The sequence below is a fragment of the Bos indicus genome, chromosome 13 (genome assembly GCF_029378745.1).
Source record: "Bos indicus isolate NIAB-ARS_2022 breed Sahiwal x Tharparkar chromosome 13, NIAB-ARS_B.indTharparkar_mat_pri_1.0, whole genome shotgun sequence".
Lineage (NCBI taxonomy): Eukaryota > Metazoa > Chordata > Mammalia > Artiodactyla > Bovidae > Bos > Bos indicus.
In genome coordinates, this window is record NC_091772.1 from 20,942,175 (window position 1) to 20,968,482 (window position 26,308).

A 26,308-nucleotide genomic window follows, 5' to 3' on the forward strand; every position below is an offset into this window, starting at 1 on the left:
ATATTGTTTAATCACATTCTTTACCCTTTAAACACATTCATTTCCCTTCTCTAGACTATAATATCCATGAGTGCCAGTGTTTCTAAAATGTTATTTTCCTGCATGAAGATCACCCCCCATTAGTTTTCCCCCACTCCTAAAAATGACAAGCCCAAAGCTTAAAAACTCTGAGTCCCTACTGTTCCTAACTCATACGCTTCTCTTTTTTAGAATTTCCCCTAATTTTCTCCACCAGTGTTTTAATCACCAAAAATCTGGTAAACTCCATATTTGAAACATTGAAATGTTAATCCTTGGAAATACTCATATTAATTTTTACTTGGGGGTAAAACTCAAGTCTACTCTCCTGAAACATTTCAAGTAAAATTTAGAAATTGCTATTCTGGTGGTTTTGCTATGTATAGTAGTAGAGCCCTGAGGACCTTGAAGAACTGAAAATGTGTTTCAAGTTTAAGAATGTGGTGGAATAAGCAATCAAGTACTCTGCTGTTTTGAAGAAAATGATTTAAGTTTCATGAGATGGAAATTATTTTCTTTAGTACCTGATGTTTCTTAATCATGAAAAGTTTTTCTATATAATATAGCACTTTTTAATGATATTTGTATCCCTTTGACAGCAGATTTTAAGAGTTTGTGGAGGAATCCTACTTTTATAAGTCACAAAAAGGAAGTAAACGCCACTCATTTTTTCAACTAAATTCCTGCTTGGTCCTTATTGTACTACATTCCATGTTTTGCAGCATATGATTTAAGGCTAGACTAACTTCGTTCATTGATAGAGTATTCACTAAGCAATAGAACATACAGACCTATTTTTTCTTCCAGAATCTCTTAAGAAAAGAGAGGACAGCATGATATAATTGAAAATAAGGTGAAATTAACTGTACTAATCATTTATAATATTTCTATTTTTGGTTGCAGATAATTTTTCATTATCACATGTATGGACATGGCATTGGAGCGCTCACCTTGATCCAGGTATCAGTCTCAAACCAAACGAAGGTCCTGCTTAACCTCACTGTAGAACAAGGCAATTTCTGGCAGCGGAAAGAGCTAGCCCTGTCTGGTGATGAGGACTTCCAACTCAAATTTGAAGGCCGAGTTGGGAAGGGCCACCGTGGTGATATAGCACTGGATGACATTGTGCTTACAAAGAACTGTCTATCTTCCCATCACTCCATGAAAGAAGAACTCGCAGTGCCTCTTCCGACAGGTACATTTTGATTTATTTAGTTTGTGTGTTTACAGAGTGGTAGGTGGGAAGGAAGGAAATGGAAAAGAAGTGACCTAAACACCTAGTAAATTATTCTTTTCATAAGGAAAAATCTTTTTGAATCTAAAATCTTATCTTTCAAGCCTTTACTCATAAACTTGTCTTCGAATTTTATCTCCAAGCTTTGGTGTATTTACCAATTCCTGAGTTCTTAGTTTAGTCAGTATCTTCTTAGATCAATAAAATAAGGCTCCTTTGTTTTCAGTTTGATTCAGATTTCAATCCGAAATAAATATCATTCACTCTTAATAAAATGTAAGAATTTCAAGAACAGATTTATTCCATTTTAATTAGATGTTAGTGTGGTTATTTTATATACTTTATTCTCTTCAGACAAATACTTTATTCATTTGAAGGGAATGGCAACCCACTCCAATATTCTTGCCTGGAGAATTCCATGGACAGAGGAGCCATGGACATGGTGGGTTATATAGTCCATGGAGTCGCAAAGAGTCAGATATGACTGACCGACTAACACTCACTCACTCATTCATTTGAATGGTTGAATTTATATATTTAAGTCATTTAGATGATTGACTATGTCCATCCATTCACCTAAAAATATTTGGGTAATTTTTCTTAATAATTAGATTAAAATGTTGACTTGATAGATGTCCAATATAATACATAAATTGGCAGTGTTATAAGATGTGGAAATATTAAATAGCATTAATCCCTATAATATATTAGAGGTATTAGATGAAAATAAATACAGTATATAGTGTTAAGAAAGCAAAAGAACAAATTTTATCAATTGATAACATGATATATATTAATATTTAAACCATGAGTTTGGAGAAGAAAATAAAAATGCCATTCCTTTTGTATATAAATTACATATTTTAAATAAGAAACAAAAGTGCTTTAAGAAGAATGAACTAATTTATTTGTGCTGACTTAACATGGTGGGTGGAATGGGGAACCGTGCCATTTCTGCCTTGACTTCCTCATTCGTTTCACAGATTATGTTTCTAGATAACTGTTTCCCCACTGACACATAATTAAGTCAGGATGTTTGCTTGAAGTTTCCAGCACAGTATGGAATGGTACAGAGGAAAACAAACATTTCAAAATTGTGTTGAGGGATATATATACTAACAAGTGAAAGTTAAAGTTGCTCAGTTGTGTCCGACTCTTTGCAACCCCATGGACTATACAGTCCATGGAATTCTCCAGGCCAGAATACTGGAGTGGGTAGCCTTTCCCTTCTCCAGGGGATCTTCCCAAACCAGGGATCGAATGCAGCAGGTCTCCCACATTGCAAGCGGATTCTTTACCAGCTGAGCCATCACGGAAGCCTAGATACTAATGAGAGTGAAATGTAAAAGCATTTCAGATACCTCAGAATAATCTACTTCTTGAGAAAAGCTTCACCTTCTTTCTCTGTAGCAAATCTGATGACAGCTATACTAGCTTTTGTCCAGATCTGACCTTTTAAATAGTAAATGTTTGATCATAATAAAAAGTAATCTCATAGCATCCAAGTAACGAGAGAGCAAAAGTTTTATGTAGAACCACTTTAAACTTCAATGAACAGCTACTAAGTGGGATGTCAGAGGAACAAACCAATCTCATTGGGAATTTTAAATTCTTAAACCTATGAAATCTGGAATGAAGTTTCTTAAACAAAAATGACAAGGCTTCCAAAAGGAAAAGTTTAAAGTATGTAAAAAGTGGTATAGATTATATATTAATTATAAAATTAAGGGTGCATACCATTCTGAAGGAGATCAGCCCTGTGGTTTCTTTGGAAGGAATGATGCTAAAGCTGAAACTCCAGTACTTTGGCCACCTCATGCGAAGAGTTGACTCATTGGAAAAGACTCTGATGCTGGGAGGGATTGGGGGAAGGAGGAGAAGGGGACGACAGAGGATGAGATGGCTGGATGGCATCACTGACTCAATGGACATGAGTCTGGGTGAACTCCGGAAGTTGGTGATGGACAGGGAGGCCTGGTGTGCTGCGATTCATGGGGTCGCAAAGAGTCGGACATGACTGAGCGACTGATATGATCTGATTAATATCACTAGAGTTCTTTGTATATCCTGATGCTATTGGAGATATTCTATTAAAATTTTTGGTGAATAGAAATTGAGGCTCTGCTTTTAAGAATATCTCATTGTGGTAGGGTAGAATAGGAAAACCATCTCAAAATTAGGCTAGATATAATAAAGTGCCAGTAGAGAGTATATATACTGTTGTGTATATATGTGTTTAAACATATTTGGGGGAGTGTCCTGGACAAATTTTTAAAAAGCCAAACTGCTTTTTATTAGTCTTCATGAAAGTTGGTGCAAGAGAATTCAGCAATATCATGAACTTTTAACAGAAGTATAATGCAAGCCACTAATGTAAGCTACTTGTGTAATTTATATATGCTAGAAGTTATGTTTAGAAAAAGCAGAATTAATTTTTAGAATATATTTTGCCATTTCCTTCTCCAGGGGTCTTCCCAACCCAGGAATTGAACCTGGATCTCCTGCAATGCAGGCAGATTCTTTATGGACTGAACTACCCTGAATCACGACTGAACCCTGAATTAACTCAATATGCCCCAAGTATTATCATTTTTAACACAAAAGCTATGTAAGATAATAATGAAGTATTTTATATTCTTATTTTCAGATTTAGCCTTTAAAATCCAGTGTGTATTTATTTTACAACTACAACCCATCTCAATTTGGATTAGCCACATTTTGATTGCTTGATAGCCACTCATTCTATCCCAGTGCACAGGAGATGAAGTAGATACTGTAGGGCACTTTTATATAAGTCTGACAATTGGGTTCCATTATTTGGGGTCCAGTTTGTGAATTCCAAAGAATTTCAGTTCTATTCTTATTTAAACAGAAGCAAAATATACCCCTAGGCTAAATGGGGAAGCACGGGTAGGTACCATGTTCTAGTGAAGTAGGTACTAATTTCAGACATTCTTCTTACTAGCTATGTGCTGTACAACTTCTCTGAAACCCAAATTCCTCATCTGTTATTCAAAGAGAACCTATTTCTTAAGTTCTTAAAATAAAAAGGTAATCACCTATATGGGCTTCCCAGGTGGTGCTAAGGTGAAGAATCCACCTGCCAATGCAGGAGATACAAGAGATGCGGGTTTGATTCCTGGGTTGGGAAGATCCCTGGAGAAGGGAATGGCAACCCACTGTAGTATTCTTGCCTGGAGAATCCCATGGACAGAGGAGCCTGGTGGGCTACAGTCCATGGGGTCACAAAGAGTTGGATATGACTGAAGCGACTTAGCACGCAAACACGCAATCACCTATATGATTTACCTAGTCTCATTTTTGGTATATTCTCTTGTTTGGCATGTATTCAGTAAAAACTATATCATTTTACATTATCTGATATTTTGAGCACCTTACCAGTATTCCTTAGATGGTATAGACATTTGAGTGTGAACCTCCATTATTTGCATTTTATTAAGAATATATTTCTACCAAATGTTTTAGCAAAGTTTTCTCTCTTGCAGAGATCACAAGCATATAATTATTTTATATTACATGGTAATCATTCAATCTATTATTTATTGAAAACCTCTTTAGTAATTTTGATTTGTCATGAAGAATGTGTGTGTATCTTTGAAATGTTTCTCAATGTCTCAGTACTGCAAAAACACTTAACCTGGAACTTTCACAGATAAATGAAGGATAAATGATATTCAGGCAGTGGCTATATCCACTAAACTTCTGAAAGTGACTTTAGTTCATGCACACTTTTCATCTATATTCATGGGCGTAGGCTAATAATTCCGTCAAGGACGTCTTAAAATAGAAAAAGACAAGAGGAGGCAAAACATATATATTTAGGAAGATGCAATTGAACTGAATCTGGAATTAGTGATTCTAATCAGTCAAATAAGAACCAGAGCTTTATTAGCAAAAGTAATATTAGGGGGTTATTATTGAGTCTTTAGAAGTTATATTTAAAAGCTTATTTCGATGGCAATTTTGTTAATTGCTAAATGATGATGGAGAAAAATAATTGTTTAATGAATTTTAATAAGAAAAAGACAACCAAGATTCCTCTTTTAAATGTCTGTATGGAGATTCAGCCACTATCATATTCTGTGTTATTGACCGATATTTAATAAAAATTTTAATTATAATAAGGACAGAGACCAAGTCTTAATTTGTGTATGTATGCACATATGTGTTTTAAGTAATTTATAGATATGAGTCATAAAACAATTATGTTTTAACATGACAGTTAACTTTTGCTTGAAAAATATGTGTAAGGGAGTTTGAGGTCGATGTGTACACATTGCCAAATTTCAAATGGATAACCATCAGGGACCTACTGTATAGCACGGGGAAGTCTGGTATCAATGTGATGTGGCAGCCTTGGTGGAAGGGGAATTTTGGGGGAGAACAGATCCATGTGTATGGCTGAGTCACTCTGCTGTGCCCCTAAAACTATCACAACATTCTTAATCAATCAGCTATACTCCAGTATAAAATGAAAAGTTTAAAAAAGGCAAAAAAAAAAAAAAAATGTATAAGACAATGGAGCGTGAATGGATTAGCTTCTCTTTGATGTCAAGTATTTCCTTGAAATACCTGGGGGAGTTTAAAAGGCTCGTACCTACTGATGAGAATGCTGGCATAGCAACTCAGAGTCCTCTGCTGGGAAATCTGGCTGATTATCCTTTGCTCTGTAATTTGGTGAACCCTGTACACAGGGTTTAGTTCTAAGTGCATGTGTTTGGGGTTTAAAAAGATGAATTTGGACTTTTGTAATGCTTACTACTTATAAGGTGTCACCTGATCTACTTAACCTCTCTAATTCTTATCTTTCTTGTCCATAAAAATAGAGCTATTGGAATCTAAGTCATCTGAAAAATAGTGGAGATAATAATATATAGAATGTTTTAAGCAACCACTGGCATACAGTCAGTGTTCAGTACCTCTCCCTTTTTTCTAGCAGTTCTCTCCCTGTTGGGGAGATTAAAGTGTGCATAAGTTGAAATTTCCTAAAAGCATGTTGTATAGTTGTTATTTTTTCTTCTTCATGTTCCATTCATTGCTTAAAAATTCAGATTTCCTCTGACCCTCCTATTTTCTTCAAAGAATTTGCTCTCACAAAAGCCGCTAAATTGCTAAATTCTCTAGTTGTTCATTTATTATTCATAATAAACAATGAAGACGAAAGAAGTGGTCCTATAATTCAAGGAAGTTGATGAGTTGCATATGATGTGGGTGGGGGCAGAGGAAAGTTCATTTTAAATGTACAAGCTTACTCCACCCAGTGTTTTCCAAGTTAATATTTTCCCGGTAAAATATCTGTTGATTTTTGGTACTCAAATTCATGGAATGCCTATATTTCACTCTGGTTTTTTAATTGTTATTTTTTTAGGGGGGGCAATATTTATACTGGAAATTATATTTGGATTACGCAAAACTGAGAATACTGTTTAAGCAACATATTGTATAGGAAAAATCTCAAGTTCTGTTCTAAATACAGTCAATAGACAATGAGATTTTGAAAATTTCATGCAGTGACCATACGGAGGAAGTTTATCACAGACACTGCTCTGGTTAGGGGAAATTGAGAGTAGTATATACACTGTAAAATATTATTTCATTTGTGCATTTGTTCTGACTGTGTTTCTTCAGTGCATATTTTTGTCTAATTTAAACAAGAAATTCCTCCAGAAATTGAGAAAATGTTGAAAAAAATTGAAAGTGAAAACAAAAGAGATTTCAGTGTAAGAGAAGAGAAAGGAAATTATAATGTTAACCAATAAAAGCTGGTTCTGAAGAGGTTCAGTACAGTTCAGTAGCTCAGTCGTGTCCGACTATTTGAGACCCCATGAATTGCAGCACGCCAGGCCTCCCTGTCCATCACCAACTCCCGGAGTTCACCCAAACTCATGTCCATCGAGTTGGTGATGCCATCCAGCCATCTCATCCTCTGTCATCCCCTTCTCCTCCTGCCCCCAATCCCTCCCAGCATCAGGGTGTTTTCAATGAGTCAGTTCTTTGCATGAGGTAGCCAAAGTATTGGAGTTTCAGCTTTAGCATCAGTCCTTCCAATGAACACCCAGGACTGATCTCCTTTAGAATGGACTGGTTGGATCTCCTTGCAGTCCAAGGGACTCTCAAGAGTCTTCTCCAAAACCACAGTTCAAAAGCATCAATTCTTTGGCACTCAGTTTTCTTCACAGTCCAACTCTCACATCCATACATGACCACCGGAAAAATCATAGCCTTGGCTAGACGGATCTTTGTTGGCAAAGTAATGTCTCTGCTTTTGAATATGCTATCTAGGTGGGTCATAACTTTCCTTCCAAGGAGTAAGCATCTTTTAATTTCACGGCTAAAATCACCATCTGCAGTGATTTTGGAGCCCCAAAAAACAAAGTCTGACACTGTTTCCACTGTTTCCCCATCTATTTGCCATGAAGTGATGGGACCAGATGCCATGATCTTCGTTTTCTGAATGTTGAGCTTTAAGCCAACTTTTTTACTCTCCTCTTTCACTTTCATCAAGAGGCTCCTTAGTTCCTTTTCACTTTCTGCCATAAAGGTGGTGTCATCTGCATACCTGAGGTTATTGATATTTCTCCCGGCAATCTTGATTCCAGCTTGTGCTTCTTCCAGTCCGGCATTTCTCATGATGTACTCTGTATAGAAGTTAAATAAGCAGGGTGACAATATACAGCCTTGACATACTCCTTTTTCTATTTGGAACCAGTCTGTTGTTCCATGTCCAGTTCTAACTGTTGCTTCCTAACCTGCATATAGGTTTCTAAAGATGCAGGTCAGGTGGTCTGGTATTCCCATCTCTTTCAGAATTTCCCACAGTTTATTGTGATCCACACAGTCAAAGGCTTTGGCATAGTCAATAAAGCAGAAATAGATGTTTTTCTGGAACTCTCTTGCTTTTTCCATGATTCAACGGATGTTGGCAATTTGATCTTGGTTCTTCTGCCTTTTCTAAAACCAGCTTGAACATCTGGAAGTTCACGGTTCATGTATTGCTGAAGCCTGGCTTGGAGAATTTTGAGTATTACTTTACTAGCGTGTGAGATGAGTGCAATTGTGCGATAGTTTGAGCATTCTTTGGCATTGCCTTTCTTTGAGATTGGAATGAAAACTGACCTTTTCCAGTCCTGTGGCCACTGCTGAGTTTTCCAGATTTGCTGGCATATTGAGTGCAGCACTTTCACAGCATCATCTTTCAGGATTTGAAATAGCTTAACTGGAATTCCTTCACCTCCTCTACCTTTGTTCGTCGTGATGCTTCCCAAGGCCCAATTGACTTCACATTCTAGGAAGTCTGCCTCTAGGTGAGTGATCACACCATCGTGATTATCTGGGTCGTGAAGATCTTTTTGGTGTAGTTCTGTGTATTCTTGCCACCTCTTCTTAATATCTTCTGCTTCTGTTAGGTCCATACCATGTCTGTCCTTTATCGAGCCCATCTTTGCATGAAATGTTCCCTTGGTATCTCTGATTTTCTTGAAGAGATCTCTAGTCTTCGCCATTCTGTTGTTTTCCTCTATTTCTTTGCATTGATCGCTGAGGAAAGCTTTCTTATCTCTCCATGCTATTCTTTGGAACTCTGCATTCAGATGCTTATATCTTTCCTTTTCTCCTTTGCTTTTTGCTTCTCTTCTTTTCACAGCTATCTGTAAGGCCTCCTGAGACAGCCATTCCTCAGACAGCCATTTTGCCTTTTTGCATTTCTTTTCCATGGGGATGGTCTTGATCCCTGTCTCCTGTACAGTGTCATGAACCTCCATCCATAGTTCATCAGGCACTCTATCTATCAGATCTAGGCCCTTAAATCTATTTTTGACTTCCACTGCATAATCATAAGGGATTTGATTTAGATCATACCTGAATGGTCTAGTGGTTTTCCCTACTTTCTTCAATTTAAGTCTGAATTTGGCAATAAGGAGTTCATGATCTGAGCCACAGTCAGCTCCCAGTCTGGTTTTTGCTGACTGTATAGAGCTTCTCCATCTTTGGCTGCAAAGAATATAATCAATCAGATTTCGGTGTTGACCATCTGGTGATGTCCATGTGTAGAGTCTTCTCTTGTGTTGTTGGAAGAGGGTGTTTGCTATGACCAGTATGTTCTCTTGGCAAAACTCTATTAGCCTTTGCCCTGCTTCATTCCGTACTCCAAGGCCAAGTTTGCCTGTTACCCCAGGTGTTTCTTGACTTCCTACTTTTGCATTCCAGTCTCCTATAATGAAAAGGACATCTTTTTTGGGTGTTAGTTCTAAAAGGTCTTGTAGGTCTTCATAGAACCATTCAACTTCAGCTTCTTCAGTGTTACTGGTTGGGGCATAGGCTTGGATTACCGTGATATTGAATGGCTTGCCTTGGAAACGAACAGAGATCATTCTGTCGATTTTGAGATTGCATCCAAGTACTGCATTTTGGACTCTTTTGTTGACCGTGATGGCTACCCCATTTCTTCTAAGGGATTCCTGCCCACAGTAGTAGATATAATGGTCATCTGAGTTAAATTCACCTATTCCAGTCCATTCTAGTTTGCTGATTCCTAGAATGTCGATGTTCACTCTTGCCATCTCCTGTTTGACCACTTTCAATTTGCCTTGATTCATGGACCTAACATTCCAGGTTCCTATGCTATGTTGCTCTTTACAGCATCGGACCTGCTTCTATCACTAGTCACATCCACAACTGGGTAGCTGGCTCCATCCCTTCATTCTTTCTGGAGTTATTTCTCCACTGATCTCCAGTAGCATATTGGGCACTTACCAACCTGGGGAGTTCCTCTTTCAGTATCCTATCATTTTGCCTTTTCATACTGTTCATGGGGTTCTCAAGGCAAGAATACTGAAGTGGTTTGCCATTGCCTTCTCCAGTGGACCACATTCTGTCAGACCTCTCCACCATGACCCAACCATCTTGGGTGGCCCCACATGGCATGGCTTAGTTTCATTGAGTTAGACAAGGCTGTGGTCTGTGTGCTCAGATTGGCTAGTTTTCTGTGATAGATTTAAACAATAATTGAGAGGGACTTCCCTGTTGGTCCAGTGGTTGAGACTTTGCCTTCCAGTGCAGGATATGTGGGTTCGATCCCTGTTCAGGGAGCTAAGATTCCCGCATGTCTCTCAGTCAAAAAACCAAAATGAAAAAACAAAAAAAAAAAAACAGAAACAATACTGTAACAAATTCAATAAAGACTTTAACCAGTCCACATCAAAAAAAAAAAAATCTTTAAAAAATTATTAAAGTGCTCTTATATCTTACTGAAGGATTTGCTATTAAGTTTGTTCCTGTAAACATATAATGTTAGTCTAAGGAAAACTCAGACACTGACTAATTAAAATGATAGACATCATTGGCTTGAAAGAATTTATGACTCTTATAATTGCAGGGATAAACATAATACCTTAATTGGTGCTCCTCTGTGTTTCATTTGCATTTTTAGAACTTAGTTGGGGTTAGATGAGTAGATTGTGTAATGCATAATAATTTTTCACACTTAAATAAGGTGAAATTGGCTATGGATACAGCATTTTAAAACAGAACATCTGGGACTTCGCTGGGGTCCAGTGCTGAAAGGCTTCACCTTTCAATGAGGAGGTGCAGGTTTAATCCTTAGTCAGGGAGCTCAGATCCCACGTGCCGCGAGGTCAAAAACCGAACAGAAGCATTGCTGTCACAAGTTCAGTAAAGATTTTTAAATGGTCCACGTCAAAGAAAACCTTTAAAAATCTCTAAAAATCGATAAAATGGAACATTTGAATTTTAGAAACATATTTTTAACTATGTTGGAAGGAACTATACTGTAAGTTTTCAAGGAGGCATGATGAGATACAGTTGGGCAACACTCGGATTTGTGAGGGTTCAGATTTGAATGGCCAGGGGTGCACTGGGACTTTTAAAGTCTGAAAACTTTATTTCTTTTGTGCTACCTGTGTCTATTGAAAAAAAACAAACACTTGTCTCATGTTTATGGATATAATCATTAATTAACTCTCCTTTTTTCCTTTAATACAAAAAAATTTTATGGAATCCTTCTATTTTTTTAATGTGTTTGTTCCAAGTAGAACAAAATTTTCCTCACTCTAGTAGGAAGGTACCCATCAAGCCCCATTCTTTTTCGTGTCCCAAGTCTCTCTATTGCTAGTGATGACTATATTTTACAAATTTTCTTTCTTCTAATTTCAGATATAATAGAACAGATATTGTGTAAAGATCTATACATTTTGGATAAAGAAATTTGTTCATTAGTTTTCATTTTATTTATTGTTTTATTTTTTAGATTCCACATATAAGTGGTACCATACAGTATTTTTCTTTCGCCATCTGACTCATTTCTCTTAGCATCAATTCAGTTGCTCAGTCATGTCTGACTCTTTGTGACCCCACGGACTGCAGCACACCAGGCTTCCCTGTTCATTACCAACTCCCAGAGCTTGCTCAAACTCATATCCATCGAGTTGGTGATGCCATCCAACCATCTCATCCTCTGTTGTCCCCTTCTCCTCCTGCCTTCATTCTTTCCCAGCATCAGGGTCTTTTCCAATGAGTCAGTTCTTCGCATCATGTGGCCAAAGTATTGGAGTTTCAGCTTCAGCATCATTTAGCATAATACCTTCTAAGATCATCCATGGTGTTGCAAATGGCAAGATTTTATTCTCTTTTATGGCTGAGTAGTATTCCATTGTGTGTGTGCATAAATAAAATTTAAATATATGACATCATTATGTCTTATTTAAACCCATCTCAGAATATTTGGAGAAATAAATATGGAGAAGGCGATGGCACCCCACTCCAGTACTCTTGCCTGGAAAATCCCATGGCTGGAGGAGCCTGGTGGGCTACAGTCCATGGGGTCGCTAAGACTCAGACACGACTGAGCGACTTCACTTTCACTTTAGAATATTTTAGGTGATAGTAATATAATAAAATAGTACTAATGCTCCATATTATTAATTATATTACATATTAGTTAACAATGGCATATATCAGTTTTAAAATTCCCTATTTAGTAAGGCAACTAATGGATTTTCATTTATATTTCATTCCTTCATATAGCTTTACTACAGTATAATTATTATACAGTTAATTACATAAAAGTAAGTGCTCTTGTCTAAACAAGGTATCATTTTTTATTGAATCACCCAGTATTGGAACTGTGGTAATCTGCTTTTTGTTCTGAAATAGCCATTTTATTTTTCTTCTTGTGGTATATAAGATAGCCCTATATTTAGACAGGCATATAGCTAAACATTTCATTGCTGCAATAAATACAAAATAGCATTATTTTTATAGACTGAAAGATTCAATAATATATTGTAACTTTATGGTAAGGGCATTTAATATCTTCCATGGTATTGAAAATTATAATTTTTAAAGTGGTATCTTTAAATTTTTGTTTTCTACTTGTGTTGAGGATAGAAAAGTGGTTGATTTTTAAAATATTAACTTGTTTATGGTAAGGATAAGTACGTATTTGTTTGCTTAGTCGCCAAGTCATGTTTGACTCCTGTCACCCTATGGACTGCAGTCCGCCAGGCTCCCCTTCCATGAGATTTTCCTAGCAAGAATACTGGAGTGGGTAGTCATTTCTTACTCCAGGGGATATGGGTAGAAAAGTAGTTGATTTTTAAAATATTAATCTTGTTTATGGTAAGGATAAACACATATTTAGGTAATCTTTAATTTTTCTTGGTAATGTTTTATAGTTTTTATGGAAGGAGCTTTTATTATATAATATTTTAAATGCTAAAGGCAAATGATTTTTTAAAAATAGCCTCTTAAAATTCAATTTTCTGTTTCTTTTTGTTACTGGTATACATAAATATAATTACCTTTTATTATTATACCCTTATACCCTTATCAACTCATTTTTAATTGAGGAAAAAACTATATTTCTCAGCTTCCCTTGCAATGAATGTGAGTACATGTTAGCCAATGGACTCTGAATAGGCATTACATGTACCCTATAGATTGTACATTAAAAGACAGAAACATTCTCTCCATTTCCCTTCTCTTCTCACCAGCTGGTTGGAATGTAGATGCGATGGCAGGAGCTAAAGTTTTGATCTTAGTTCATGAGGTTGAGTAATTGCCTCTTTAGCATGTGACAGATAGAAGGGGTCTGGTCCCCTGGATTGAAAACAATAGACCATCAATCTGTGGTTGTTTAGCAGTGAGAGGGGAAAAAAAAAAAAAAAAAAACCCTCTCACTTTGTCACTGTTGTCTTTTGATTTGGGACAGCAGCCCAGTCTTATCTTAATAAAGGAACTTGTTATTTTCAATTGCTACATGCCATACCATTATGATGTTTATTTGGATGTTGGCTTGTCTCTGGTTGTTCTTAAAGGATCTCTAATTTTCCACCTGTCACCAAGAAAGATGTTCTATGATCTCTGTATTGGCAGTTGGTCTCTTGGGGAGTCAATTCTGGGAGTCATTCCTGTGGGAACTCAACATACATCACTCCTCCAACTATTTCAACAGTTTCTCAGATATATAATTCTCACTATCAAATCACGTTCTGTTTAAAATGTTTAGGGTGATATGGGTTATCTGCTTTTAAATGCTGATTGATCTGAGCATTTTGTACCAAAGGCTTGACTTTATTGTTTGCATTAGTTGTATTTGTATGAATTTTCTAAACATGTCATTCTGATTCTAATGAGCCAGTGTGCCAAATGTCACTTAAAAATCTTGCTTGCCAGATTTGATTTCAACCTCTATTGTAATTCTGCAGTCTGGTAAGTCAAACACTGTGTCTGATTTTGTGTGTGTGTGTGTGCCTATATCAGCCTCCTGCCTACAAGCAAAAAGAAATTTCTTTAGGGTCATAGCAGCAACACTCTGAATATCTGATCAAACCTTAAATAAAGAATTGAAAGTTCTGAGCCAGTTAGTTCTTTTTATAACTCTCTGGCTATGAATTCCAATGTAGCCAACTCAGTCCGATATGGCCTGAATTTCTTAGGCATTTCACATTGTATTCTGTAGACTACCACTTAGACTTCTACTGTTTTGCTTTCAGTGGACACTTTTTTTAGATAACTATGGGTGGTATTTAAATGATAGCTGAGGGACGTTCCAGGTGGCTCAGATGGTAAAGAATCTGCCTGCAATGCAGAGACCTGGGTTCAATCCCTGGGTCAGGAAGATCCCCTAGAGAAGGAAATGGCCACCCACTCCAGTATTCTTGCCTGGGAAATCCCATGGACAGAGGAGCAGTCTACAGTCCATGGGGTCACAAAAGAGTCGGACACAACTGAGCAACTAACACTTTCACCTTCATACCAGCTTATAATGATTAACGATTGTTTTATTTCCTATTAAATGACTGGTAGTAGTGATAATTGTTACAGAATTCTCAAAAATGTGTTTTTGTATCTTAAATATTTTCCTTTGCATTTACAATTTGGTTCTTAGGAATTCTAAAACAAAGCACTACATTTGTATTCTCTTAATATATGTTTGCGTTTCTCATCAGCTTGATCCTTACTGAAATATTTATATCATAAGCAAAGTTAGAAATTACAGCATTATTAGCATTATCTTGGTTGTCAAGGTAAAATTAAGCTGTTTTTACTGTTTGAGCCCTGAAAGTATATGCTGGTTAAGTAAAAACCAAGAAAGATTGTGTGATAAGCTATTTTAATGGTTGAATATAAGTGAAACAACACAAATTACATTTCTCTTGGAAGAAAAATATGGTTGTGTGAAATCAAATATGCTTTATGTCCCAGTGAACTTAATACGTTGGAAAATTTCAGCTTCATTTCAAATGTCAATTGGCTGTACCCTACTGATGTAGTAGTGGAGAGAGGTGCAGTTTAATTTTTAACTTTATCATTGTTCCAAGAACATGTCCTTTGTTCAGTTTAAGATTTTTGTTTCCAAATAAATTATTTCTATTCATTTGTGGAAATGGTAATGGGAATTAGAATACCCAAGTGCTGTTATTAGTAGTATTCTTTTTCAAATTCTTGGTTGTGCTGGCTCCCCGTTGCTGCCCTGCATGGGCTTCTCATTGCAGTGGCTTCTCTTGTTGCAGAGCATGGCTTCTAGGACCCACAGGCGTCAGGGGTTGCGGCATGTGGACTCAGTAGTTGTGGCTCCTGAGCTCTAGAGCACGGCCTTAGTTGCACAATACCTCCGCATTTACCAGTGTTTCCAGTCCTGGAAACCACCATTCTGCTTCCTGTCTCTATAAATTTGATTACTCTAGGTACTTCATGTAAGTGGAATCATACAGTATTTTAAGATACTATTTTTGAAACTACGTTGCTCTGTATAGGAATCAAATAGTAAATTACTAGCACAAGTAACTGTATCCTGATCACTTTTTCTATTGTATTATGATTAATATCCAATATTAGTTTCAGGTGTGCAACTGAAACTACTATAATTCAGTGCTCTTATACATGATGAAATGACTACCACCAAAAATGTAGTTAGCCTCTGTCACTATACACAGTTGTTAACAATATTGGTTATATTCCATATGCTGTGTGTTTCATCTCTATCACATTCATTATAGCTGGAAGTTTGTATGTCTTAATCCTTTTTACCTCTTTTGTCCTATGACCCAACCCAAGTCCCCCTGGTTTTGTTTTCTGTGTCTGTGAGTCTGTTTCTGTTTTGTTTGTTCACTTATTTTGTTTTTTTGAAATTCCACATATAAGTGAAATCATACAGTATTGGTTATTCTCTGTTTTACTTCTTTTACTTAATATCCTCTGCTGCTGCTAAGTCACTTCAGTCGTGCCTGACTCTATGCGACCCCATAGATGGCAGCCCACCAGGCTTCCCCGTCCCTGGGATTCTCCAGGCAAGAACACTGGAGTGGGTTGCCATTTCCTTCTCCAATGCATGAAAGTGAAAAGTGAAAGTGAAGTCACTCAGTTGTGTCCGACTCTAGCGACCCCATGGACTGCAGCCTACCAGGCTCCTCCGTCCCTGGGATTTTCCAGGCAAGAGGACTGGAGTGGCTGCCATCGCCTTCTCCGTGATACCCTCTAGGTCTATCCATGTTGCTGCAAATGACCACGTTTCAATTTTTTTATGGCTGAGTCATATTAACAATTTATTTGTCCATTTATCTATTGATAGACACTTAGGTTGCATCCATATTTTGGCTATTGTAAAATAGTGCTGAAATAAATAAAGGAGTGCATATATCTTTTTGAATTAGTGTTTTTGTTTTCTTCATATAATCACATAGAAATTGAATTTCTGGCTTGTGTTATAGTTCTTTTTTTCTTTACTTTTCAGATATCTCCATACTATCTTCCATCATGTATGGAGCAGTTTGCATTTCCACCAATGATGACAAGGGTTCCCTTCTCCTCCATCCTTACCAACACTTGTTTCTTGCTTTTTGAAGATAGCCATTTTGATAGGTGTGAGGTGACATCCTGTGTTTTTAAATTGCATTTCCCTTATGGTTAATGATATTGAGCATCTTTTGGCCATCTGTATTCTTCTTTTGGGAAAATATCTATTCAGCTCCTCTGCTCATTTTTCAATAGGTATCTTTGTTTTGTTTGTAATATCGCGTTGTAAGACTTCTTTATATATTTTGGATATCAACACTTTATCCATTATACCATTTGCAAATACCTACTCCAATTCAGTAGGGGGCATTTTTTTTTCTCTCTTTTCAGCACTTTAAATACATCCTGGTACTCTCTTGTAACTTATAAAGTTTCCACTAAAAAATAAGCTGATAGTGAAGATTTTCTCTTTTTTCCTGGTGTTCCAAGTTATGTGAAATAGGATAGGCTTCTCTGTATTTATTCTACTTGAGAGTCAATGAACTTTCAGAATCTAAGAATTGAAGTTCTACATAAATTCCGAAACATTCTAAGCTATTATGTCTTAGAATATTACATGTTCCTCATTCAACCTTTTCTGTCCTCTGGATCTCTGCTAAAACTTACATAGGATTTTCTCATCTTTTCTTTTCCTTAAAAAAATGTATTGCTTAGATATAGTGATATGTACAGGTTTCCAGTAGACAGTTGACCCTTGAGCCACACAGGGGTCGGGGGCACCAACCTCCTGCACAGTTGAAAATCCTTGTACTAGTATCTCTGCCTCAAAAACAGAGGAATTAATAAATGATTCATCCAAGGGCAGAGGGCTGAAACAGTTTGGATAGAATCATCACCCAACCATGATTCTTTTGATTCCACATATTGTGATATCTAATTGAATACAAACTTTTCCCCAAATTTAATTTACAGATCTGTACAATGAAAATATAGGTACTATATTTTTGAAAAAAGCCACATAGAAGTGGACCCCAAGCAGTTCAGACGAGTTGTCAAGGGTCAACTACATAATTCAATGAATTTTAACAAATGCTTACACTATTGTTAACCAAACCACTTGGAAATACTGAAAATTTCCTTCACCCCAGAAATTTTCTTTGTTCTCTTTCTCAGTAATACTGTCCCCCATTCCTCCAAAAACAATCGAAGTTCTGAGGTATTTCTCCACATAGTAGATTTGCCTGTCATGAGCATCCATCCCATCAGTGGTGTGTTTGGCTTCTTTTGCTTATATAAGGTTTCTAAAATTTATCCATATTAGTGAGTGTGTCACTGATTTGCTTATTTTTTCTATGAATAGATGGATAAAATAGACAAATTGAATGAATAAATATGATATATTCTATTGTATGAATATGTCATATGGTGTTTATTCATTCTGTTGATAAACACATGGTTATTTCAACTTATTGGATATTGTGAATTAAACTGTTATGAAAATTTGTGTACACATCTATTTGTCAAAATGTGTTTTTTCCTTGTAAATATCTGGAACTGTGGATGCTTGGTCATTAGACAGATGTATGTTTTACTTTATGAAAAAACAACCAATCATTTTTCAAAATGATTTTATAACACCACCAGCAGTGTATGAGATTGCCAGCTGCTACTCATTCTAACATTTGTTTTGTCCGTCTTCTTAATTTTAGCACTTCAGGTGGGTGTGAAATGGTATCTCTTTGTAGTGTCAGTTTACTTTTCCCTCATGATTTTTAATTGTGCTTTTGGCCATCTGCATATATTCCTCTATGGAGTGCCTGTTTAAGTATTTTTTTTTCATTTTTTAAACATCTTAATATGCTTAATATTTGGAAAAGGCAATGGCACCCCACTCCAGTACTCTTGCTTGGAAAATCCCATGGATGGAGGAGCCTGGTAGGCTGCAGTCCATGGGGTCGCTAAGAGTCAGACATGACTAAGTGACTTCACTTTCACCTTTCACTTTCATGCATTGGAGAAGGAAATGGCAACCCACTCCGTTGTTCTTGCCTGGAGAATCCCAGGGACGGGGGAGCCTGGTGGGCTGCCATCTATGGGGTCGCACAGAGTCGGACACGACTGAAGCGACTTAGCAGCAGCAGCATGCTTAATATGAAGATATCGATATTAAGTTTAATATTGTTATAGATATTTAATATTAAGTTATAGAATTTTTTATATACTCAGGATATAAGTATCAGCATATATATATTGTAAAAGTTTTTTTTTCTAAATGAATGTCTTAGTTCTTTAATGGTATCTTAATGATGAGAAATGTCCAATTTATCAGTTTTTTTTCTTTCTAAGGAATCTTTCCTTATCCAAAGTCACAAAATATTCTTCCATGTTTTCTCATTAGTTTTAGAGCTTTAACTTTTATACTTAGGTCTCTGACTTGTCACTATTATGTATGATGTTCCAACATCATTTGCTGAAATGATTTTTGTTTGCCTATTGATTTCCTGGAAGCTTTTATCAAAATTAATCACATAGGTATAGATCTAAAACTGGTACTTTGTTTTCTTTTGTTTATATATTTGTCTGTTCAATATCCTGTATATTTTAATGTAAATGTGATTTGATTGTGATAACTTCATATCTGTCAGTTTGGGGAGAGTTGATGTGTGAATAGTACTGAGTATTTCTATCCATGTGCATGTACATGTATATATCTCCAATTCTTTGAGTGTTCTTTAATTTCTCTCAGTACTACTTTGTAATTTAATTGTATAGATTTTAAGAAATGCTCAAAAAAGAAGCTCAAATTTTTAAATGTTTCCGTGCTATTTCTAGTGGCAGTGTTTTATTTTATCTTATTTTACAGAGACTTGTTGCAAATATCTAAAGCTATAATTGATTTTTGTATGCTAAATGTATATCTTCACAGAACTGATATATTAGTTCTAATAGTAGCCTTTTCATAAGTTTTTTTTTATGACTTTAAATCATGGAACATGTGATAAAAGACAGTGTTATTATTCTTCCCTTCCAAACTTCGAGCTTTTATTTATTTTCCTTGCTGGTTAGAACATCCAGGACAATGCTGGGAGTAAGTGGTGGTCAGATACATTTTGCCTTGCTTCTGATTTTAGAGGGGAGCATTCTGTTGTCCATTAAATGTGATGTTAGCACTTTGCTCCTTGGAAGAAAAGCTATGACCAATATAGATAGCATATTAAAAAGCAGAGACATTACTTAGCCAACAAGGTCTGTCTAGTCAAAGCTGTGGTTTTTCCAATAGTCATGTATGGATGTGAGAGTTGGACTGTGAAGAAAGCTGAGCGCCGAAGAATTGATGCTTTTGAACTGTGGTGTTGGAGAAGACTCTTGAGAGTCCCTTGGACTGCAAGGAGATCCAACCAGTCCATCCTAAAGGAGACCAGTTCTGGGTGTTCATTGGAAGGACTGATGTTGAAGCTGAAGCTCCAATACTTTGGTCACCTGATGAGAAGATCTGACTTACTGGAAAAGACCCTGATGCTGGGAAAGATTGAAGATGGGAGAAGGGGGAAAACAGAAGATGAGATGGTTGGATGGCATCACTGACTTGATGGAAGTGAGTTTGAGTAGGCTCCGGGAGTTGGTAATGGACAGGGAAGCCTGGCGTACTGCAATTCATGGGGTCGCAAAGATTCAGACATGACTGAGTAACTGAACTGATAACTGAATATTTTTAATGAACAGTTTTATCAGTTTAAAGATGTTTTATTTCTTTCCTCATCTTCTAAGAGATTTAATCATGATTGGCTATCAAATTTTGTCAAATGCTCTTTTTGAATCTGTGAAGAAAATCATGCAGTATCTCTCCTTTAATATCTAACTGTATATAGTACCTTAACTGGTTTTCAAATCTTAAACAAGGCTTTGCATTCTTAGCATTAAACCCACTTGATTAGAATGTTTTATCCTACCTATATATTGCTAGATTTTAGGTATAATTTTTCTGAATATCTTTACTTTTATATTAGTGAAAAGCATTGTTCTGTAACTTTCATTTTTGATAATTTTTCTTATACTGACCCCTCATCTGTCATACTATATGTATCTGTATACTGACTTTGTATTTTATCTCAAAGACATTTAAGTTACTTTTGTTTAAAAAATTGCTTTAAAAGCATATTTTAAATTATTTTTTTAAAAAACTCCCTGTCGCATAGTAGGAGCTCAGTAATTATTTCCTAAATCGATTAATTAGAAAGGCAATGGGAATTTCCACAGATATGGGTGTGCAGAATGTCAACCCTAAGGGTGCACAAGGCAGTCAACCAAGATTGGGTTCAGTTCAGTTCAGTTGCTCAGTCGTGTCTGACTCTTTGTGACCCCATGAATCGCAGCACGCCAAGCCTCCCTGTCCATCACCAACTCCCGGAGTTCACCCAAACTCACGTCCATCGAGTCAGTGATGCCATCCAGCCATCTCATCCTCTGTTGTCCCCTTCTCCTCTTGCCCCCAATCCCTCCCAGCACCAGAGTCTTTTCCAATGAGTCAACTCTTCGCATGAGGTGGCCAAAGTACTGGAGTTTCAGCTTCAGCATCGTTCCTTCCAAAGAAATCCCAGGGCTGATCTCCTCTAGAATGGACTTGTTGCATCTCCTTGCAGTCCAAGGGACTCTCAAGAGTCTTCTCCAACACCACAGTTCAAAAGCATCAATTCTTCGGCGCTCAGCCTTCTTCACAGTCCAACTCTCACATCCATACATAACTACTGGAAGAACCATAGCCTTGACTAGACAGACCTTTGTTGGCAAAGTAATATCTCTGCTTTTGAATATGCTATCTAGGTTGGTCATAACTTTTCTTCCAAGGAATAAGCGTCTTTTAATTTGATGGCTGCAGTCACCATCTGCAGTGATTTTGGAGCCCCCCAAAATAAAGTCTGACACTGTTTCCACTGTTTCCCCATCTATTTCCCATGAAATGATGGGACCAGATGCCATGATCTTCATTTTCTGAATGTTGAGCTTTAAGCCAACTTTTTCACTCTCCTCTTTCACCTTCATCAAGAGGCTATTTAGTTCCTCTTCACTTTCTGCCATAAGGGTGGTGTCATCTGCATATCTGAGGTTATTGATATTTCTCCCAGCAATCTTGATTCCAGCTTGTGCTTCTTCCAGCCCAGCGTTTCTCATGATGTACTCTGCATATAAGTTAAATAAGCAGGGTGACAATATTGGGTTAGGAGGCCTAATTTGCAATAACAATATCTCCAAGAAAATGTACAAGTGAACTGTTATTCATAGATTTGACTATTTAGAGGAATTTTATATCTCATTTATATACTCAAGTGGAAGAAAAATAGGTAAGTATAGGAAAATAATTATTAAGAATTTAACTATTATAAATGTATATGTAATTAAGTCAAGAACAGTATTTGTATAGTTACAATAATATGAACACTAAGTATGGATTTAACAAAAAATTACAACAGTTCATGAATATATGGTGGGGGGAGAGAAGTGTATGTGTTAGAGAAGGAAGTAGCATGACTTATATCCATACTCTTCGTAGGATGAAGACAAGAGTTTATACTGAAATTGAAAAATCAAGAATTAACATTATAAATGCCTTATTTAGACATATTGGAAGTTATTAGACAAAATAGATGAAAGTAAATGTATACGAAGTAAGACAATATAATGAATGTAGGATGAGACATGGGCTACTTGAAGTAGTCGTCAACTTTTAAAACTCCATTTATATGTGTGTGTGTGTATATATATATATATAATTGAGATTATATATAATGACTATATAAGATTATTTTCATTTTTAATACAATCATTAGGTTGCTCAAGACTTGAATTACCAAATTATATATTTTTCATTGTGATTATAGTCTTCATCAATAAACTAAAGTAAGATCATTGATGATGATAAAAGGAATATTCTTGTGAATTAAAGTCCCCTAGTCAAATGATTATTCTCAAGTGGACTTTTAAAGATTAAAATTCTTAGAAAAGATGAGTTTACACTTTTGGGGGAGAAAAAAGCCAAGCCATTGCTGAAATTTATGTTCTTTCAGGAGACCACAGAAAGATAAAAGTTAACCTCAATTTTTTCCAGAAGACTTATTTCTTGCATTGCATGATATTCTAAATACACACCAAAAAAGAATGACAAGATAAACTGTAAGGGAAAACATCTCTATAAAAATTGTTAAAGAAAATGACTTCTAAGTTTCTCATACTTCAGTATATGGTATTCCTCGTGTGTGCTTGTGTTCAGTTGCTCAGTCATGTCTCACTCTTTGAGACTCCATGGACTGTAGCCCCTCCAGGCTCCTCTGTCCGTGGGATATTCCAGGCAAGAATACTGGATTGGATTGTCGTTGCCACCTCCAGGAGATCTTCTTGACCCAGGGATCAAATCCATACCTCCTGCATCTCTGCATTTGCAGGTCAATTCCTTACCATGGTGCCACCTGGGTATTATTCCTCACTTTAAATTAATTGCCCTTGGATCTACAGGCAGGACATTATTCACAATGTTTTCTTAAAATTATGAATATCAATTAGCCTAGATGCTTCGGCAATTTTCACATAGTTTTGTGACTCTGATCCAGATGTCAGAGCAAATATATAGGTCAATATGGAAATTGAAAAATTGGAATTTTATTTTGATTAGATTTGCACTGAATATACAAGAACACAGGACTTCACTGGTGGCTCAGATGGTAAAGAATCTGCCTGCAATGCAGGAGACCAAGGTTTGATCCCCTGGAGAAGGGGATGGCTACCCACTTTAGTGTTCTTGCCTGGAGAATTCCATAGACAGAGAAGTCCATGAGGTTGCAAAGAGTCAGTACACACCTGAGTGACTAACACTTTCACTTCACTTTTCATAGTAGAACACACATTTATCAATTCAAAGCAGTTTCTGACTAGCTTATTTCTCCCTCATGTTGGATGGTGCAAAAGCAATTGAACTGAATGAAATGCAGTTCTTTACTGATCAGTTAGCATAAATTATTGTTTGTACTGGAAATTGTTTCAGAAGCTATTTGTGAAGGGGCTTTCATTTTGGCATCTTTATTGTCTTTCCAAAGAAAGTCCATTTAAATACATGCATGAGTTAGCTACTTTTTTAAAATGTTGTCAATGACTTAGACTGCATATATAAACACATACTACTGTTTCTTTTAGTGCTTTAGTTATTTAGATGGCATACATAATACAATAAAGTAGTGATACAGAAATCCATTCTCTTATAATACAGAGAACATTTTAATATACCGGAAATTATGCTGTATGATCTAGCTAGAATATATAGCTCAGATTTCAATGTATATTAACACTATTGCCAATTTCAGATAAATTAAAAATTTCAGTGTAATATTCTTCATGATAGGTGTTCACATTGAAGATTTGAAGATTGGGACCTCCTGGCAGTCCGGTGGTTAAGACTTTGCCTTCCAATGCAGGAGGTGTGAGTTCAGTCTCTGGTTGGGGAGCTAAGACCCCACATGCCTCATGGCCAAAAATCCAAAAACGTAAAACAGAAGCCATATTGTAACAAATTAATAAAGCCTTTAAAAATGATCCACATTTAAACAAAAAAACAAAAAAACTTTAAAAAATTTGAAGATTGAGGCAAAGCCCAGTAGCAGAAATGGTAAAGGCTGATTTCTGTTTTCTGTTTGTTATCACAAACCTAGTTAGTATAGTTTCTGAAACACTAAGTATGTTTTTAGTGGAAATTACAAACTTTTCTTTAAAGTTGTAATGTATTTTTTAAGTGATTTGAGGAAGCATGTAAATAATATTTATATTGAAGTGTATACACACACATGATGAGATTTGCTGGTTAGATATATCACTCCAACAATTGTATGGAAAACAGGTTAAGATGAGCAATAAAGATGGTTATAGTCATCACAGTCTTCTCCTTTGAGGTAGAGATGGTATACTCAAAAGAGACCCCAATCTGGCTCTGCAGTACTATCTTCCTGATACCAAAAGGTCACAGGCACATCTTCCCCTTGATCAATAACAGAGGAAGCCTTGGCTACCTTGGCACCATGGTAAACCTTCCAGGAATTTCTCAAGAACACATGGACTTGGTTTATCGAAGGCAGGACCAGACTAATGTCCACTGGGTGGCAGCAGCCGTCCAGCCCCAAGAATTACTCTAAAAGACTTGCCTTGGACCAGTAATCAGCAACCAGTCTTTATTGTTTATTTTGTGTCTTGTGTATCAATGTCTTATTCTTTAAGGAAGACTTTAAGCTTATATAGAGGAGGCTATATATTGTACATTTCCTGCCAGACACTACATGAATTGGCCCCCAATTTAAGATACATATTTTAAAGATGGTACTGAAGAACCTATTTGCAGGCAGCAATGGAGATGCAGACACAGAGAACAGACTTTTGGACACAGAGGGTGGGGGAGGGAGAGGGTGGGATAAATGGAGAGAGTAGTATGGAAACATATAAATTACCATATGTAAAATAGATAGCCAGTGGGAATTTGCTATTTGACTCAGGGAACTTAAACGCATGCTCTGTGACAACCTAGAGGGGTGGGATGGGGTGGTTTGAGAGAGAGGCAACATACATATGTGTATAACTGATTCATGTTGGTGTATGGCAGAAACCAGCACAATATTGCAAAGTAATTATCCTTCAATTGAAAATAAAATTTTAAAAAGATACATATTTTAAAAGAATATCATTTATTATAGATGACTTCAAAATGAATCTTAACAATTTTAAAGATTATCTTTATATTTTGCCTCAGTGTATTTGAAACATACAATCTAGTTCATCTGCATCCTTGTTAGGTTGTTCTGAAAACCATCGTAATATCCCACAACAGGTTGCTTTATTGTAATTATAATATTTGGATAATTTATTGACTAAGGTTTGAACATAGATAATAAGTGGTGAATTCTTATTATGTCCTGATGCAGGTGTATGTGATCTCTTTGTCCCAAACACATTCACTGAAAGGATGGACCTGGTATTGGCTCCTGAGATGTGTGTCTCCTTGATTCAAAGAATCCTATTAGGCTAAATGATCTCTATTGATATTTATGCCTCCAGTAATTATTGTTATTCTTGGTTCTTCATTACTCTTAATATTATTAGTCTTATGAGACCGAATGTAACCAGAAATGACTGTAGGCATAGATACACAGGAGTAGCTTTACATGTTTTATGTCCATTGTCAGTCCTCTGAATTGGTGCTTCCTTGGAAATTCAGCTGGACCAAAGGAGGCTGTCCCTGGTTAATTATACTTTGAAAAATGGGTACTGTCTGGCAGGTGATAATGCTTTCTGGATTCTGCATTAAAGTTCACCATCACACTCTGAACCACAAATAGCAATGCTATATAGTGGGAAGAATATTGAACTTGAATTTTTTTTAATGAGTTTTAGCCCTTTGCCAGCTCAGAGTTAAAAATAGAGCCTTAAATAAGTCCCTTCACCTCTCTGTGTCAGCTTCCTAACATGTTAAGTGTCAAATGAAAGAGACTAACTAATTGAAACCTAACTAGTCTCACTGCCTCTAGTCACTGCCAATTTCAGGTCATTGTTCAATTTAAAAAGATTAAACCTTCTAGAACCATACTCTGATCACATTGCTTCTCTGCCGAGAATTACTCAATGGCTTTCCTAAGCTAAAAGATAAAATTCAGACTTCTTAGACGGGTATTCCACTTTGGTTCTATTCAGCATGTTTCTTGAGTGGATATTATATATGAAGATGTTCTAGGCTCTAGTGATGCCAAGATAAATGAT

At 36.4% G+C, this 26,308-nt stretch overlaps 1 protein-coding gene across 1 annotated transcript in view; it reads left to right on the plus strand.

Annotated features, from left to right (window-relative positions):
• The window catches only part of MALRD1 (MAM and LDL receptor class A domain containing 1), a 553,710-nt gene that overhangs the window by 235,280 nt on the left and 292,122 nt on the right, over positions 1-26,308 (plus strand). The window contains exon 26 of the mRNA XM_019971898.2: positions 922-1,213. Coding sequence (XP_019827457.2) covers positions 922-1,213 — 292 coding nt within the window. The remainder of the gene's footprint in view (positions 1-921; positions 1,214-26,308) is intronic.